Source organism: Dendropsophus ebraccatus, chromosome 11 (genome assembly GCF_027789765.1).
Source record: "Dendropsophus ebraccatus isolate aDenEbr1 chromosome 11, aDenEbr1.pat, whole genome shotgun sequence".
NCBI classification, from domain to species: Eukaryota; Metazoa; Chordata; class Amphibia; order Anura; family Hylidae; genus Dendropsophus; species Dendropsophus ebraccatus.
The window spans coordinates 24,521,821-24,537,649 of NC_091464.1; the positions used below are offsets into that span (position 1 = coordinate 24,521,821).

Genomic DNA, 15,829 nt, shown 5'->3' on the forward strand with positions numbered 1-15,829 from the left:
AAATAGACAGCTGGCAGCAATTTGGCTACAATCTTTAACATATTATCCCTCAAAAAATGTAGTAATGTGCAGCTGGTGTATGAGTGGGGGTAAGTGGATTAACATGGTATTCGGAGATACCATTCTCAACAATAAGCTGGTTGTCTCCAGGTGGAATGCCCATAGGATATAGCAGCGGTCTGCTGCCGACGCTCCTAGTACTTGGAGCAACAGCCTGCAGACCATCGTTATCGTTGTATTTTTTCCAACACGTTGAAAGGCAAGGATCAGCCAATGGCGGTTGATCGTTGCCTTTTAACACTTGCTATTATACCAAGACATTATTGACCGTAACAGCCGATAATCGCTTGATGTAACAAGGCCTTTAACTACAATGTCACCTTTGTTGCTTTTGCACTTTTAGGCTATGTTCCCACATAGTATCTTTGCTCAGTATTTTGCAACCAAAATCAGGAGTGGATGGCCACAATCTAATGGCAAATAATTGCCGTTATTTTAGAACAACGGCCGTTGTTGCTCACAACAGGTTCTGCCATTGGTATGGGGTGTATGGGTCTCTCCAAACCAACCACCAACAGATGTTGATGGAGATATGGGGTCAGTGTGATGGACAATCAGTGCCCTACCCCTTTGTTCTGGAATAAATAAGCTCTCATGCAGCGACTTACCCCTTCTCTCCCAATAGAAAACACAGGATCTCTCAGCCGCGCTGAACGTTCCTGTGTATGGGGGGGATGGGAGAGATAAATTACAGTCGGACAATTGTTCGGCCGTCAGTTATTAATGGTATATGGGGACCTTTACTCTTGAGTCCAATATCTTGGCATTTTCTCTCTGACCGTTTTTGTTACCGCAAGCCTGATGGAAGCTAGGTCTGATGTTTGATGCGAAGGGACACACTAAATTCTACTACACATTAAATTGTGACTTTTTCTAGGAAAAAGTTTGCAGAACCCTTTAAATTGAATATCCTATATGTTTTAACATAAATACTGGTGAAATAGTTACCGTAATGCCATACCTGTCCATGCATAGCTATGTATGGATTATATAAGCGTTCACTCACTCTGCATTTATAAGATCAGGAGTCAAGTTGCTAACGTAACAACTGTGTATTTTCTGGAAATAATGTTCATTACTAAATTTGTTGTAGGAAGTATACAGTGAAAATAATGTAAGTAGCATTACGAAAAGCAATATTTCTTACAATTAAAAGATTAACATAAATGTACAAGTAGCACTTAAAGGCACTTAAACAAACCCCACCCAGATGTCTTTCACAAGTTTAAGGAACCCCACCCTCGGCATCTTTGGACACCTTCACTTTAAAGGGGTTTCCCAGGATGTATTGATGAGCTCTTATTCCCATGTAAAACAATGAAGGGCACCAAAGATGTCACAAAGAGCTAAATTACCCATCAATCATTGTTGGGCTCTTAAAGGGGTAGGGAACCTTAGCTTAATAGCTGTTGCAAAACTACAACTCCCATCATGCCTGGACAGCCAAAGCTTTAGCTGTGGCTGTCCAGGCAAGATGGGAGTTGTAGTTTTGCAACAACTATAAAGCTGAGGTTCCCTACCCCGATCTATAATTCGCCTGTAGCTGTATAAACAGTGACCATCAGGCAGCATAATCTATAGTGTACCTGTATCTGTGTATACAGTGACCATCAGGCAGCACTATCTATAGTTTTAGCTTTGGATATCCAGGCATGCAGGGAGTTGTAGTTTTGCAACAGCCGGAGAGCCAAGGTTCCCCATCCCTGGGCTTTTATAATGATATACCATCAATGTTTTAGTCCCAGAAACCCCCTTTAAATCATGTAACAATTTCTACTATGCTAAATAAAGTGCATTTTTTTATATATTTTATTCATATTTTACAAAAAAGAAAAAAACCTGAATACACATGTGACCCTTCCATTTTAAATGCATGAAACTAGCACTGTCCCACACCATCTACAGTAATATTATATACAGAACAGCGTCCATTATGGTACAATTCACAGTGATAACAGTTTATATGACAGATAGAATATTGCTTGTGGAAGTCCAGTGTAATACGGTATTATATACATAAGTGCAGATTTTTTTTCCGTAGATCTTTACTTGTCCTGTTCTATCTGTTATTTACATATAAATTATAGGAAGTGCTTTGGCCACATTTCACTGCCTTTTGTTCACCTGTTTCCAGCTTCTTTGCTTCCATCTAAACCTATTAGTAGTCTCTTCTGGTTTGATTGTCAAAATAATAACTAATTTTAGAAATCCAAAAATGAGATATTCGGTCCTCATGGAGATGGCTTTCTTAATTTATTTTTCCATTACGTTAATGTCAATATTTAAACTACCATCCAATGTCGGACTGGGGTATCTGGGGCCCACCAGTAGTGATGATCCTGGGGGCCCACCAATGAAGAACCAGTGAGAAACAACATGTCAGTCAGTGTTAGTGCAGGTTCTAAAGCCAAGGGCCCACCAGAGGATTCCCCGGTACTCTGGTGGGCCAGTCCGACACTTCCACCATCCAACTAGATTTAATAAGAGTTTTGGCAAATAGTTCCCATCTCTTTAAAACTGATATCTGGGTGGAACATTTGGTCATCCCAAATGGTGCACTCTCCAAGAACTACTAATTTAAGTAGACGTTTTTATAAGCAGCCAGAAGACATCCAGGAAATTAGATATTTTCTCTTCCTGTCTTACATTGAATATATCTTCAAGCAATCCAGCCTTTCTGGTGGCTTAATAGTCCAGGAGGCTATTGGTCCCATCACGTTTTCTCTATCTTCAATATGTCCTCATTTGAGTGTATACCAAGAGACTGAATGGAAGATTCCTTCAATCCTTCTCTTAGGAAATCTGATGGAAGATGTCAGCATTCATCTGGGAGAGCCCAGCAATTACATCTCTGTAATGCAGACCAACAATGATTTCCACCGCTTTATTTCTTTTGAAGAAACTTCATTTTATTACCTGCAAAAGGGAACATTACGGTTATGTAAATGACATATTAGATAGAGGATAGACAGTATTTCCCCTGGGGGCATTACAACAAAGGTGTTGGGCAAGACCATGGAAACAAACTCCTTAAGCTTCATTGTGACATAGTGGTGGGCATTTACACATATAGTTATTTTTCTTTAATTTTTAAATTATTGGAAAACCCCCTTTAAGAGTTACAATTAATGTTACTCTTAAAGGGGAACTCCTAGACATACTAAAAGAGCAGACTAGATGGACCAAGTCGTCTTTTTCTGCTGACAGTCTTCTATGTTTCTATGAAAAAATTGTCTCTCAAATCAACCGCTGCAGAAAGTTATATAGATTTGTAAATTACTTCCATTAAAAAAAACTTAAGTCTTCCAGTACTTATCAGCTGCTGTATGTCCTGCAGGAAGTGGTAGTTTCTTTCCAGTCTGACACAGTGCTCTATGCTGCCACCTCTGTCCGAGATAGGAACTTTCTAAAGCAGGAGGAGTTTTGTTACTACTCTGGACAGTTCCTGAGACGGACTGAGGTGGCAGCAGAGAGCACTGGAAAGAATACACCACTTCCTCCAGGACATACAGCAGATAAGTACTGGAAGACCTGAAATCTTTTAAATAGAAGTAAATTACAAAGCTATATAATTTTTTTTTAATACCAGTTCCTTTAAAAGGAAAACATTTCACACTTTTAAAAAGCTCATGAGATTTCCCAATTTGGAGAAATTTATAAGCATTTATCTACAGTAACCTTTCATTTGTTACCAATGCGGTATGCTAATCATTACTGAAAAATCACATAGGATAGAATCAGACATACTTAGGCCTTTCAAAAACTTGTTGACACCACTGGGCTCTGTTTCAGGGAGAGTCTTCAGATATTCACAGGCTCGCACCTCAAAAAGTCCTGAAAGAGAAAAAAATAGAACATTTTCCATATAAATATCAATATAATTGCGATGTCTCTTTACTGGAGAGAAAGAAAGATTCTTATCACTAAAAGTACAAGTAATTGCACATTATTGCACAGTGCTAAAGTCTAAAAATTAAACATTTGTGAGTTTTAAAGGGAACCTGTCAACATGAAAATACAATCTAAGTTATATGCATCATGTTATAGAGCAGGAGGAGCTGAGCGGATTGATATATAACTTTATAGGAAAAATCTCTAATGCTCACATGCTAAAAAGTCCAGTCCATTAAGTGACACCGCCCACTGGACTCCTTATCACAGAATGTGCAGGGATTTCACAAGTTATACTAAATCTTTTCCCAAAAAGATCTATATCAATCTGCTCAGCTCTTCCTGCTCTATAAAATGATGGTAATAGATTAGATAGCATTGTGTGACTGAGAGGTTCCCTTTAAGTTATATGGACATTATTTTCATTCTTCTGTTCCAAACAGATGAACAGGGTACCTAATGTACCTAATGTAATGACCTAATGTATCCACTGACTTCATAGGAGTTTTGACCATAGTCTGCCTGTAGGGTTCCCTTCAAGTCAGCAGATGTAAAGATATATCTAACATCATACTTTTATGCTAGTTTTTCCATTGCTCCCGATACAGAAGATAAATAAAGACAATGATGAAGGAAACCTTAGCTTAGGTATCAGTACCACCTCTCCAATGATATCACCTTCCTGTCATACAATGGAGAAACCATCATCATATCCAGTGGTCTAGCCCTAATGAAGTCATACTGGTATAACTAAGCAAGATGAGCAGGTCCAATGTCATTTCTCTCAATGAGCTACAATAGTGTGTAGCGTCCATTTTGACACAATAAGAATTGATGCAATTGATCAGGCTTTTCCGTACCTTTCACCACACTTTTCCTCAGTTCTCTGTCCTGTGTAAAACCTGCAAACATCTGAGTCTCCATGAAGAGGTCAAGAAACTGTCGTACACTCCTGGAGGTGTGGGACTTGCGGAACAGCTCTCTTTGGAAAACCCGCTGGCCCTTCTCGTTCACGTACATGTGCAAAGAGTAATGGCCAACTATTTCCACAAAGAACCATACAAAGGCTTCCGATACCAAAGAATTCAGACTGACGTCTTCTGAAAAGTAAAGAATCAGTTATTTAATGTGACAATAGTAGTAGACGTACGGGTGCATCAATAATGCTATCACATCTGTATTTGGAAGACACATCAATACTCTTACCTATAGTTTACTGTAAACAACTTATAGGGTTATTGTAGGGTATTCACAGCAGTGGGTGGCTCTATACAGAAAGATGGCTCTGGTAACGGAGACTGTGCTAATGTGTGTATAATGGTAATACATGGTGAACCTCAAAACCTCACACTACGTTTTTTTTCATCCATTTTTGCAAAAAAAAACTGATGCATTTGTGTGCATCCGTTTTAATCTGTTTTTCCATTGCCTTCCATTATAAGAAAAAAATGGGTCAAAACGCATCCCTTTTTTTTTTTAACCTACACAAAAATGCTTTCGACCACATTTTTGGGTACTTAAAAAAAATGGATCCACTTCGACCAGTTTCTTTTTATAATAAAAGTCAATAAAAAAACTCATGCACACAAATGCATCAGTTTCTCGCAAAAACGGGTGGGGGGAAAAAAAAACAACCCCCAGCCTTACTTAGCGATCTTTGGATGTTCTATAGAGAGTGAAGCAGAGGCCAGGCATGCACATTGCTGTTACTTTCTCTCTTCTCATGATCTGTGGCTGTTCAGGTTTCCACTGATCACCTAGTCATCACTTATGCTGTACATAGGTGACAACTTTGAATCTTTGGATAACCCATTTAAATGAGAGACAAAGGAGATTTTTTTTTGTGAATTGTGGGGAGAGCCTTTGGGAATATTATGTATCTTTTAAGAAATTTGTAATGCAAGTTTTTTTTTAAGTACAAAATCATGACAAAGTGGTACTCCGGTTGGAAAAAAAATTATTTGTGGAAAAAAAAGTTATATACAGTTATATAGATTTGTAATATACTTCTATTTAAACACATCTAGTCTTCCAGTGCTTATCAGCTGCTGTATGACCTGCAGTAACTGGTGTATTCTTTCCATTTTGACAGTGCTCTCTGCTGCCACCACTGTCTGTGACAGGAACTGTGCAGAGCAGGAAAGGTTTTCTATGGAGATTGGCTTCTGCTCTAGACAGTTCCTGTCATAGACAGAAGTGGCAGCAGAGAGCGCTGTGCGAGACTGAAAAGAATACACCACTTCCTGCAGGACATACAGCAGCTGATAGGAATTGTTTTTCACAGGACAGTAACAATTTAACACTAATAGCGCTCTATCTCAAGGTTCTAGCTCACCTTCTGTGAAATGTTGCTCATGGTACATGATGTCATTTCTCTGCTCCAAGATCTGGGCCAGAGCGGCCTGGAGTTTGTGAGGTAAAATGTCATCTTCATCCGATACCTGTAAAGAATGTAGATTTAAAGCGTTATGCATTGTAAAACGGTACTTGTATAAAACTGGGCAACCTGGATCAACACAGAATGAATGCATTACTTGTCTATATACAGTGGGTTTTTTTAATTCGATGACTCTTAACTAAGTGCCACCATCTCAAGTCTTCTCGCTTAGTAGGTTTTTATTCCCAGATGAATCATTTGTATGTATACAGAAACGTATGATGGTATAAGGTGGCAACCACATAACCTAGTGTCCAAATGATAGTCATCAAATGGGCAGGATACAGCCAGACAAGAAAAACGTGCATTGTGCGCTCAGCACTGTACTAAAGGGTGGAGGCGCTGGAAATAAGCCAGATGGTACATCTAGTAAACTCCCTAACTTTGTCGGACTGCCCCAGGGATCAGATTGGAGCTGTCATTTTGCAACCACTCTACAAAAGGCCTCGTATGCAATCACAGGGCAGGGACCTAAAATCTCCTGAGCCCAGGTGAAAGAAGATGACCTAAATGCACATAATGGTGCGGTGTACAAAAGGATACACCTAGACTGACTATCACCACCCATAACCAACAAACAACAGACTGATGGCTCGATTGGTAATAAGTCAGTTATCATTGCCGTCATCAAATATCCTGTCTCTGTATAAATAAATCCAGTCTCATTTGTATTCAGCTCCATCATGATGGTTACAAAGTTACTTGTAAATCATATATACATAAAGGCAATAGATGTTGTTTCCTCTAACCCTCACATGTTAGAGGAATCTAAACAGGTAAAACCCATAGACATTAAAGCGTTCTCACCTGCTGAAGAAACTTGTTTCCGCATAGATCTACTATTAATACCTAGAAAAGTTAAAATAGTCAAGTAAATAATTATCCAGATACTGTAGAAGAACACCAGCATATTTTATAGATTACATAGAGACATGGAAGCTTTTGTGTAGGTCTTGTCTGCCATCTTGCATCCTTCCGCCCATCCGATTGCAGAGACAAAGGGGTGGGATCTCTTCTCATAGTCATAGAGATAGAGTCCAGTCTCAAGCTCAACCTAGCCTAGAAATTCTATTCTCTTACTCACACTATCAAGTTTCATTGTATTCCTATGAGATGCAGCTTCAGTCTGTCTCCCTGGGATGGCTTTCTTTTTGTCAGCTTTTACAAGCAGGAGCAGAACTGTGTAAAGCTGCATATCATAGGACTATACTGGACAGGCAGTGTGAATTAGAGGCATTTTCTAACTTTGCTACGGACTGTACAAATTGCACAAATCCTGCCAAATTAGATATGGCACAAATGATGACCGCACTCAATGGCCTTTGTGCTTTTCGGGCTAGTAGTAATGCAGTCAAGGTGGCATGCCAGTGCTTAAAGGAGAAGTCCGTTCAGACCCATTTTTTTTATGAAGTGCTGGAGAGGGGGAAGGATTAAAGAAACAAAGTGCTCTTTCCTCGTCAGCTCCAGTGCTGGTGGCGGCATACCGCTGCTCTGGTCCCCAGGTGCCCGGCCACTTTGTGGCATGAGCGGGGACCTGGGTTGTGACATGTAATGTCCACTCAGCCAGCTAGCGGCCGAGGTGGGACCTTACTACGGCTGCTTACACTAGTAAATCTCACACGTCATCACCCAGGTCCCTGCTCAGACCAGTTAGCGGCCGTTGTCCTGGGGACCAGAGCGGCATTATCCAACCACCGGCGGTGGAGCGGGGGAGGTACGAGCATGTTATTTCTTTTATCCTTCCCAGCACTTGCTAAAATAATGTGTCCGTCCGGACTTCTCCTTTAATACTTCCATACTATCTAACATGAATGGAAAATAAAGTGAAAGAACATTTCAGCAATATTATAAAATGTATACAAAAGCCAATAATGTATTGACTCTCGTCAATACTAGAACGGTTAGAGAAAGTACAGTATAAGCAATATTGTAGTTCAGTTTTAGGAGGATCTATACACACTTACCTCTTCAATAGGAAGATCACTCAGCAGAGGTAATGAACAAGACAGGATTCCAGTAAGGAACGGCGTTGGAGAGCAGACAATGTCAATCATGGACGCGGGAAGTACAGGGATGTAGGTGTGCTGCCACGTGAAAGGATAGAGCAAAGCGACCACTGCATGAGCACACTTAGACAATGTGCTAAAGAGAAAGAAAGATAGAAAGTTATAAGACGTGATGCTAAATAGAATATAAAATACTAGGGAAGTATATATACACAATATATTGAATTTTATGGTAAAATGACGATGAAGAAAATATGGAAAGTCTTGTATATTGTTAGAGACACAAGTTTAATGTGTCCCTGAAACTTTTCTCTTTTGTCCGATCTTACAAAGCAGTGGCGCACAGGGCGGTGAGTTTCCAAGGCTACCATACAACACTCGAGGAGTCTTGTGTTTGGGTTCTAATAATAAGAACAGGACTGTGCACAAGACTCCTCGCAGCTCAATGCCCAGGGGGACTTCCTATCATCTCTGTATAACTGATGTAAGATCAGGGGAGGCAGTTAGGTTACTTAGATATGTCTTCATGTATCCTAACACTTAACAGGATTTACCTAAGTTTGTCAGCTACAAAGATAACCCGTCTCTCAAGCAGGAGCGAGGCAAAAACTTTGATTAGGTGCGGAACACTGAGGCAGCTGAACAGGCAGTCAAAGTCAACATGTTCCAATCTAGAATCCATGGGCCTGCATAGCTCAATCACCTGCAATGGATAAGAGGGTATATGGATAAGTAGTGAGTACGGAATAATAAATTGGTTTTCTTATACTATAAAGTAGCTAGAAAGTGCAGTCAGCATGGTATTAAATTAACCTTCCCTAAAACATTCTTAGGGCCTGTTCACACTGAGGAAAACAGGCGGAAGTTCTGAGGGGAACACGCATCATGGAGTGGGGAGGTGCGCGAGACATAACATTGAGACAGATAGGCAGGCAGAATTCCTGGCGGATTCCACGACGCAGGTTCTGCTCAGAATTTCTGCCTGTTTGATCAGTGTGAACAGGCCCTTATACTCAAAAACCAGCTCCAGATTAAATACTCTGTTATTTCTAGAAATCAGCGAATCTCCGTCCTTCTACGCGTGCAGCATTTGATTACCGATGGATCCTAGGGAGTCCTAGAAAACATGGATCGACCTATAGCTGTATCCATGTTTTCCAGGAAGCCTTAGGGCTGCATCCAACTTCTGCAGCCATCAGTAATCAAATGCCGAGCGTGCTTGAAATTCGCTTATCTGTAATTTTCTATCACTCCATATCTTCTATAGGTTAACACATTACCTCATTTCCCGATCCTGGCAGGAAACTCTTCACAGTTATAGTTCTTCCTGGTGCTGGGAATGGAGCCTCCATGACACTGCGCATAAATGGAGACACCAAAGCAGGCGACATCTCCCTCCTCTTCTCCACTTCATCTAAAATCTAAAAAAAATTTACAAAAATGGCTTAAATTACATATGTATCAAAATGATACCAGTAACTCTGAGTCTGATACAAGCTGCCCATACACATTACATTTCTTTTTTCAGTTATTACCTTGGAAAAGAGGTTGAAGCAACCCAGTCTGCTGACCATACAGTACACTTCAGGAAAACGTTTTCCCTTGCCTTGTGGCTACAATGGAAAAATACAATGTTAATTGCAGGGTTTGTATTATGCTTCATGTATTACATCCATCAATACTTCTGATGAATTATGTAAATTTTGTTTAAAAAAAAAAAAAAAGTGGAGGAGGTGTCACCCACCATTACATTATGTGAAGGGACTAAGGCAGCAGCAATGTACATGTCTGCCATGGGGCATCAAGATGTTTTTAACAGCATTTAGGGATACGCTTTACAGCAAGCCCCAAGGACGTATACACACTGGTCTGGAGCAGACCCAATTGACCTAATGGGAGATTTTTCTAGGAATGCTCAGTGGCCTGCACATGGGTTGTTTTACAGGAAGGGGGAGGCTGATCTCCGAGCCTTAGCTATTGTGAAGATCCTGTCTATACTAATAAAGAGGACAATGCTGGAAAGTAATCTGTACAGAACAGGAAGTCTCAGCTAAGTTTAGGCTTAGTGGCCAGAATGAAAACTAGATTAATTGTATAATACAGATAGTACGTAGGAATATTAGAAAATAAATCAAAATACTGACAATCAATGAGAATCGTATTAATACATTGATATCCCAATAGGTATATAGGCACACTCTACTTACCAGAAGTTTTTTACAATAGCCAAACCATCTACTTCCATCTTCTCCAGTTAGCACAAAAGAAAAGGTTTCACTGTAAAAAAGAAAAAATCCCAGTTAGAGTTATGCTGAAATGACAGTAAAAATTGTGCCTATTTGGCCACCATGAGATTATAATATTACCTTTTAAGATTTGAAGTGGGAACCCACTCATTAGAATCAGGAAAGCAAAACTGGGGGATGACTTTGAGCCTCTCTTCTGTATCTTTAGACTGTTTTAGTGGCTGGTCATTCTAGTGAAAAAAGACCAAGAGACAAAGTTAATATTATGTATGGTATCCAATATGTAGCAAAAAAAACAAAAAAAAAACGGGATGGCACAACCAGAATGGGATCACATGTGGTTCTCGGAACTCAACAGTTCCGATGCAATGGTGCTCTACAAGTCCAGTGTAAAAGCAACAGTCTCTTCAAAAATAGTAATTGTAGGAATCACTTGCGGCACTCACCAGCTTGAACTGTTTATTGCATACAAAAGATCATACTACACAGGGAATGGCCATTTGCGGTATACAGAGCTTAAGGGCCTGGAGAAAGCCTGAATCCACATTCTACGACCTTTTATATACAATTAACGTTGGCTAAAGTTCAAGTTGGTGAGTGCCGCAAGTAATTTCAACTGAAAAAGTGAAAATGCAAATAATGACTAATGGTTAGGAGTATTTTACCTTATTGGGATACTGTTGGGTAATATAGGGGATATAGCCATTTCCAGGTTGCTTTTTCTTCAAAGACACAACTACAAAAAACTCAAAAAGCTGCTGCTCCTGGAGTTCGATGAGGTCCCTCTCCAAAGTCTGGTAGTGAGGGTTCCGCTTTAGTGAGCTTTGCAAGTGAGTCAAACGCTTATTGTGCTCTAGTGGGTAAAAGAGCAGTTTTATATAAGAAACCTGTTTCATGCATATTTTAGTCAGTGTCAAAAGTAATATTTAAATTAAAATGCCTAAATTAAATTCTAATTCTTCAAATGAGGAATTATGCAATATTATTATATTCTAATCACGAACCTAAGGTGCTATAAATGTATTCTGCTGCTCACGGTTTTCTTTAAATTAAGTATTGAGAAACATTGTTATGGGCGTCATGAGATTAGGAAAGACAACCTATGAGTCCCTCCCGGATTGCAAGTAGACACAAGCTCCTACTCACCCATGATAAATCGGCTGGTCCATCCTGAATGACCAGGTATTCTGGATTTGCAGGACCATTGTCTTACTTATTGTTTGAACTTTTATATGAAAAAGAAGATTTGCCATTTTACCTATTGCTAGCATTAAGAAGTAGCCGGTGGGAAATTTGGTCAAATGTCATCTTGTCTGGCCTTAATGGTACAGTATGAGCTAAAGGAAACTGGTTCCCATGTATGGTCCATGCAACGATTTAGATAAATTACTATGCATCATGTTAACTAATGGGCAGTAGATTTCCGGGGATACGTTGATCCAGGGATTATACTGATTGCCATCAGAGTCGGGAAGGCAATTGTTATCTGCCTCATAGGGGTTTTTGCCTTCCTCTGGATCAACACAGTAGGGTTTCCCTAGGTTGAACCTGATGGACTCTTGTCTTCTTTCAACTTTATTAACTATGTTACTAAATGACTCTTGTCTTCTTTCAACTTTATTAACTATGTTACGAAATGATGGCTTAAAATCTATAAATCCATTATGTTACCATTATTATATGTTATTCCTACATAAAGTACATCTACAAATAGAAACTTGGAAATTCGACCTATACACATACTAAGGCTAAAATTTTAAAAGGCCTAAATCTAAACATCAAGACATAAAGCCACCATCAGACAACAACTTTTTTTTTATTTAGCCATTTGATGGATGTTTTTTTCGACAGCCATCATTTTGAGCCCAAACAACGGCCATTAATTTACAGCAACTGTTATTTGTTGAATATTGGCTCTTGTTTTGAAATAAAGGCTGTTATTTGGGCACAAAATGATGCCCCCCCCCCCCCCCCCCAAAAAAAAAAGCACTCAAACGGTGTGTGTGATTGTGGCCTAATAGAGGAATCACTTTGCCCTTACAAAACATAGCATATATAGAAAAGAATCATAAAATAATAGACTTACTTTTCTGACGATCCTCAGCTTCACTTTCAGATTCGCTTGCCTCCCCTAAGCAACGGAAATAACATTAGTGAGAACCTTACAAGCCTCCTCATGTGAACAATGCAGAAAAGTTACGAGTACAGATGTTAAAGTTTTGTTAAAATGAATTATGTGTTGTCAGTGCCTTCCCCACAAACATTCCCTTACCTTTTGATGTAGTGTCATGGCTAGTGAAGGTCTGAATTTTAACCCTCTTCTTTCCACGCTTGGCATCAAAAATATCCTGTATCTTCATCACAAGCTGAATAAGGAAAGAAGAGTTGGATTTACCAGAGAGTCCGTACCATAATATAACAACACACAATAAAAGCTAATCCATAAAACACGAACAAAACAGCACAATACAAAAGCACCATGTACATTAAGAGAGGCGAAAAGAGACATGGGACCTGCTCCTACTCAAAGTATGCATAGAAAGAGCACTGTAACAGAAAAAGTACTGTAACAATGAGATTAGTAAGACAGGAAGGACTGTGCGTGTGTTTCCTTGTTAGGCCAATCGCATCCTGCATGGAGTTTTGCTTTTCCTATAAACACAGGATGGGCAATACGTCTCGATCTTTTAAAGGAGAGAAATATCAATATACAGTCCATGTGTGATGGAATCTGCATGGTGATTAAAGGTGACGTTCAATCCTACCTGACATTAGACAGGGTTTAAAAATAAAAAATGTCACATGATGGATAAAACTTTTTTTTTCCAAAAAATATTTAAGTTTAAAGGAGAAGCGATTTATAAAAATATGGCAGTCGGCAGGGGAGAAATTGATTAAAAGTACTGACTTACCCCTCTCCATGTCCGGCCTCGGGACCCACGCCAGGGTCCAGGATCTACAGCGCTGATATTTTACAACCCGGCTGATGGACTGGCCTCTCAGCCAGTCAGTGACTGGGACGGGACGCCGCTTCAGTCACTGATTGGCCGAGTGGTCCGTCCATCAGCTTGGACAGGCCTCCCCCCCCCACACGGGTTGTTGTCATCACAACTTGGGGGCCTTCCAGCAGGGTCCCGAGACCGGTCCCACTGCTTGCCGCGGGCACAGGGAGAGGTATGTCAGTACTTGTAATCAGTTTCCCCCCTGCCGGCTGCCTGATGTGATAAATCGCCAGACTTCCTCAAGCGGTCTAAAATCCTCTTACACCCTAGGACTTCTAACTATAATTTATAACTATAGAAACAACTTTTTTTTCCATATCCAACAATTGTTATAACTAAAAGTATTTTTTTTTTAAAGTATAATAAATAAAAACTTTATTCTTCAATGGTGAACACCACCCATACATCATCCTACTTTTTTAGACTCTCAAAATCACAACTAAAAAAGGTTCTGCAGCACTCCTTGTCATCTGGATAGGATTTGCAGAAGTCCACGCTCATGTTGCAGAAACAACCCCATTCAGATGTATGGAATAATATAAAACGGCAAGAATTTCTGTTACAGATACAGCCATGTGCGAGTGTACCCTATATAGGTGCCTCCAGCTAAACAACTCTTTGCGAGTCATGAGTGACTCCTGTTTCCATTACACACACAGCTGCAACCTGATTGTTACTTGATATTGCGTAATGACTGGCTTTGATCAATGACTAATATCTGTTAATGGCAAATAAATTCCACTTTTACCAGCATAAAAAGGGATTTATTTAAATAAACTTACTCGAGGGAACTTCTTCCTCTTTTTAGCCGTTTCTCCATTATTCCGAAATACTTTCCATTCCATGAGTGTCACAGGCAGAGTGGAATCCTTAGGAGACTTCTTGTGAATATAAAGCTTGGTACTTTTAAGCTCCAGGGTTTGTCTTTTCAGAAAGTTTGGTTTTGAAGGAATCTGAAGAAAGAGATTTACCATAACATCACACAATGTATTATTAACAATTCTTAAAGGAGAAGTCCGGTGGGGAAGTAAAAAATCATTACGGGGTGGGGGGAAAATAAAAAACAAGTTATAGCCACCTGTCCCGGTGCCCACGCAAAGCCACGTCCCGCTTCAGGACCCCGCTGGCTGTCTTCTGAGCTCCCAGCTAGCTACATCACGACCCGGCTGACAGATCAGCCATTCAGTGACAACGGTGGGACACTGCTGTAGTCACCGATTGGCTGAGTGGGCTAAATCCCACCAGTCTGTGACGTGAAACCTGGGGCGTGACGTAAACAGAACCAGGGAGAAAAGAAAATGACAGCCGTTAGGGTCCGGGAGCTCCGTGATGCGGCGCAGTGTGGGCTTCGGGGAGTAAGCATAGTGTGTTTTTTTTATTTCCCCCCCTGCCCTTAATGATTTTTTTACTTCCCCGATGGACTTCTCCTTTAAGGTATATTATATCAGCAAGCAATATAACAGTAAATGAATTACAAGTCTGTAACCTATACATTTAAATCCATTGCTGTTGCATGGGATTTAGAGATGAGCGTAACTCAAGCATACTCCAATCCTGCCGTTTGCCATTTGATTACCGGTGGCTGCATCCATGTTTTCCAGGACTCCATCCAACTTGAGCCACCAGTATTCAAATGCAGAACGATCGGACTTGAGCATGCTCCAGTTGCGCTCATCTCTTATGGTATTATGAAAAACTTGTTATAAACTAGTGGATTTACAGGTTATATCTCTTAGCCCAAGTTTCTGGCAGAAAATATATAAATCCAGAGTGCCATGTATGATTTGCGGAATAGAACAATAATCAACCTTAGGTGCTCTGATGGTACATCTGGGAGGTGGGATCTTCCATGTTGATGGTACTTTCCAGACAGGTACAGGGGATATTTTGATATCTTCATATGGGTTTTCTTTCTGGGGAACTACAAAAAACAATGGGCTTAACGAAAGAACCACACAAAGGCTAGACAAAGCGTAACCAATACTAAAGTAGTAGGAAACCTACAGGCAACCTCCTCATAGATATTATCCTCTGATACTGTGTGATAGAGAGCAGATCGTGGGGGCTCACTGGGTTCTTCAGAGATCTGAGGGTGGTTTGTTTGTTGCATGAAGCGCCTGAATGTTTGAACATCTTCAAATTCAAAGGATTTCCTAAAAACAAACAGATGCCAAGAGATCAGTCACT

General features: G+C 40.1%; 1 protein-coding gene across 2 annotated transcripts in view; it reads right to left on the bottom strand.

Moving 5' to 3' along the window:
• Positions 1–458: 458 nt before the first annotated feature.
• The window catches only part of DENND2C (DENN domain containing 2C), a 38,229-nt gene continuing 22,858 nt past the window's right edge, over positions 459–15,829 (bottom strand). The window contains exons 3-19 of one of the 2 annotated variants that reach the window (XM_069944463.1): positions 15,647–15,795; positions 15,451–15,563; positions 14,425–14,595; positions 12,913–13,006; positions 12,727–12,771; positions 11,306–11,493; positions 10,761–10,870; positions 10,602–10,671; positions 9,930–10,007; positions 9,675–9,815; positions 8,949–9,097; positions 8,353–8,530; positions 7,196–7,237; positions 6,287–6,392; positions 4,812–5,048; positions 3,808–3,894; positions 459–2,976 (exon numbers count right to left, since the gene is read on the bottom strand). In XM_069944463.1, the coding sequence (XP_069800564.1) occupies positions 2,945–2,976; positions 3,808–3,894; positions 4,812–5,048; positions 6,287–6,392; positions 7,196–7,237; positions 8,353–8,530; positions 8,949–9,097; positions 9,675–9,815; positions 9,930–10,007; positions 10,602–10,671; positions 10,761–10,870; positions 11,306–11,493; positions 12,727–12,771; positions 12,913–13,006; positions 14,425–14,595; positions 15,451–15,563; positions 15,647–15,795 (1,990 nt within the window). In that variant the 3' untranslated portion in view covers positions 459–2,944. Of the gene's footprint in view, positions 2,977–3,807; positions 3,895–4,811; positions 5,052–6,286; positions 6,393–7,195; positions 7,238–8,352; positions 8,531–8,948; positions 9,098–9,674; positions 9,816–9,929; positions 10,008–10,601; positions 10,672–10,760; positions 10,871–11,305; positions 11,494–12,726; positions 12,772–12,912; positions 13,007–14,424; positions 14,596–15,450; positions 15,564–15,646; positions 15,796–15,829 lie in introns of both variants that reach the window. The other variant, XM_069944462.1, reaches the window with a different exon arrangement.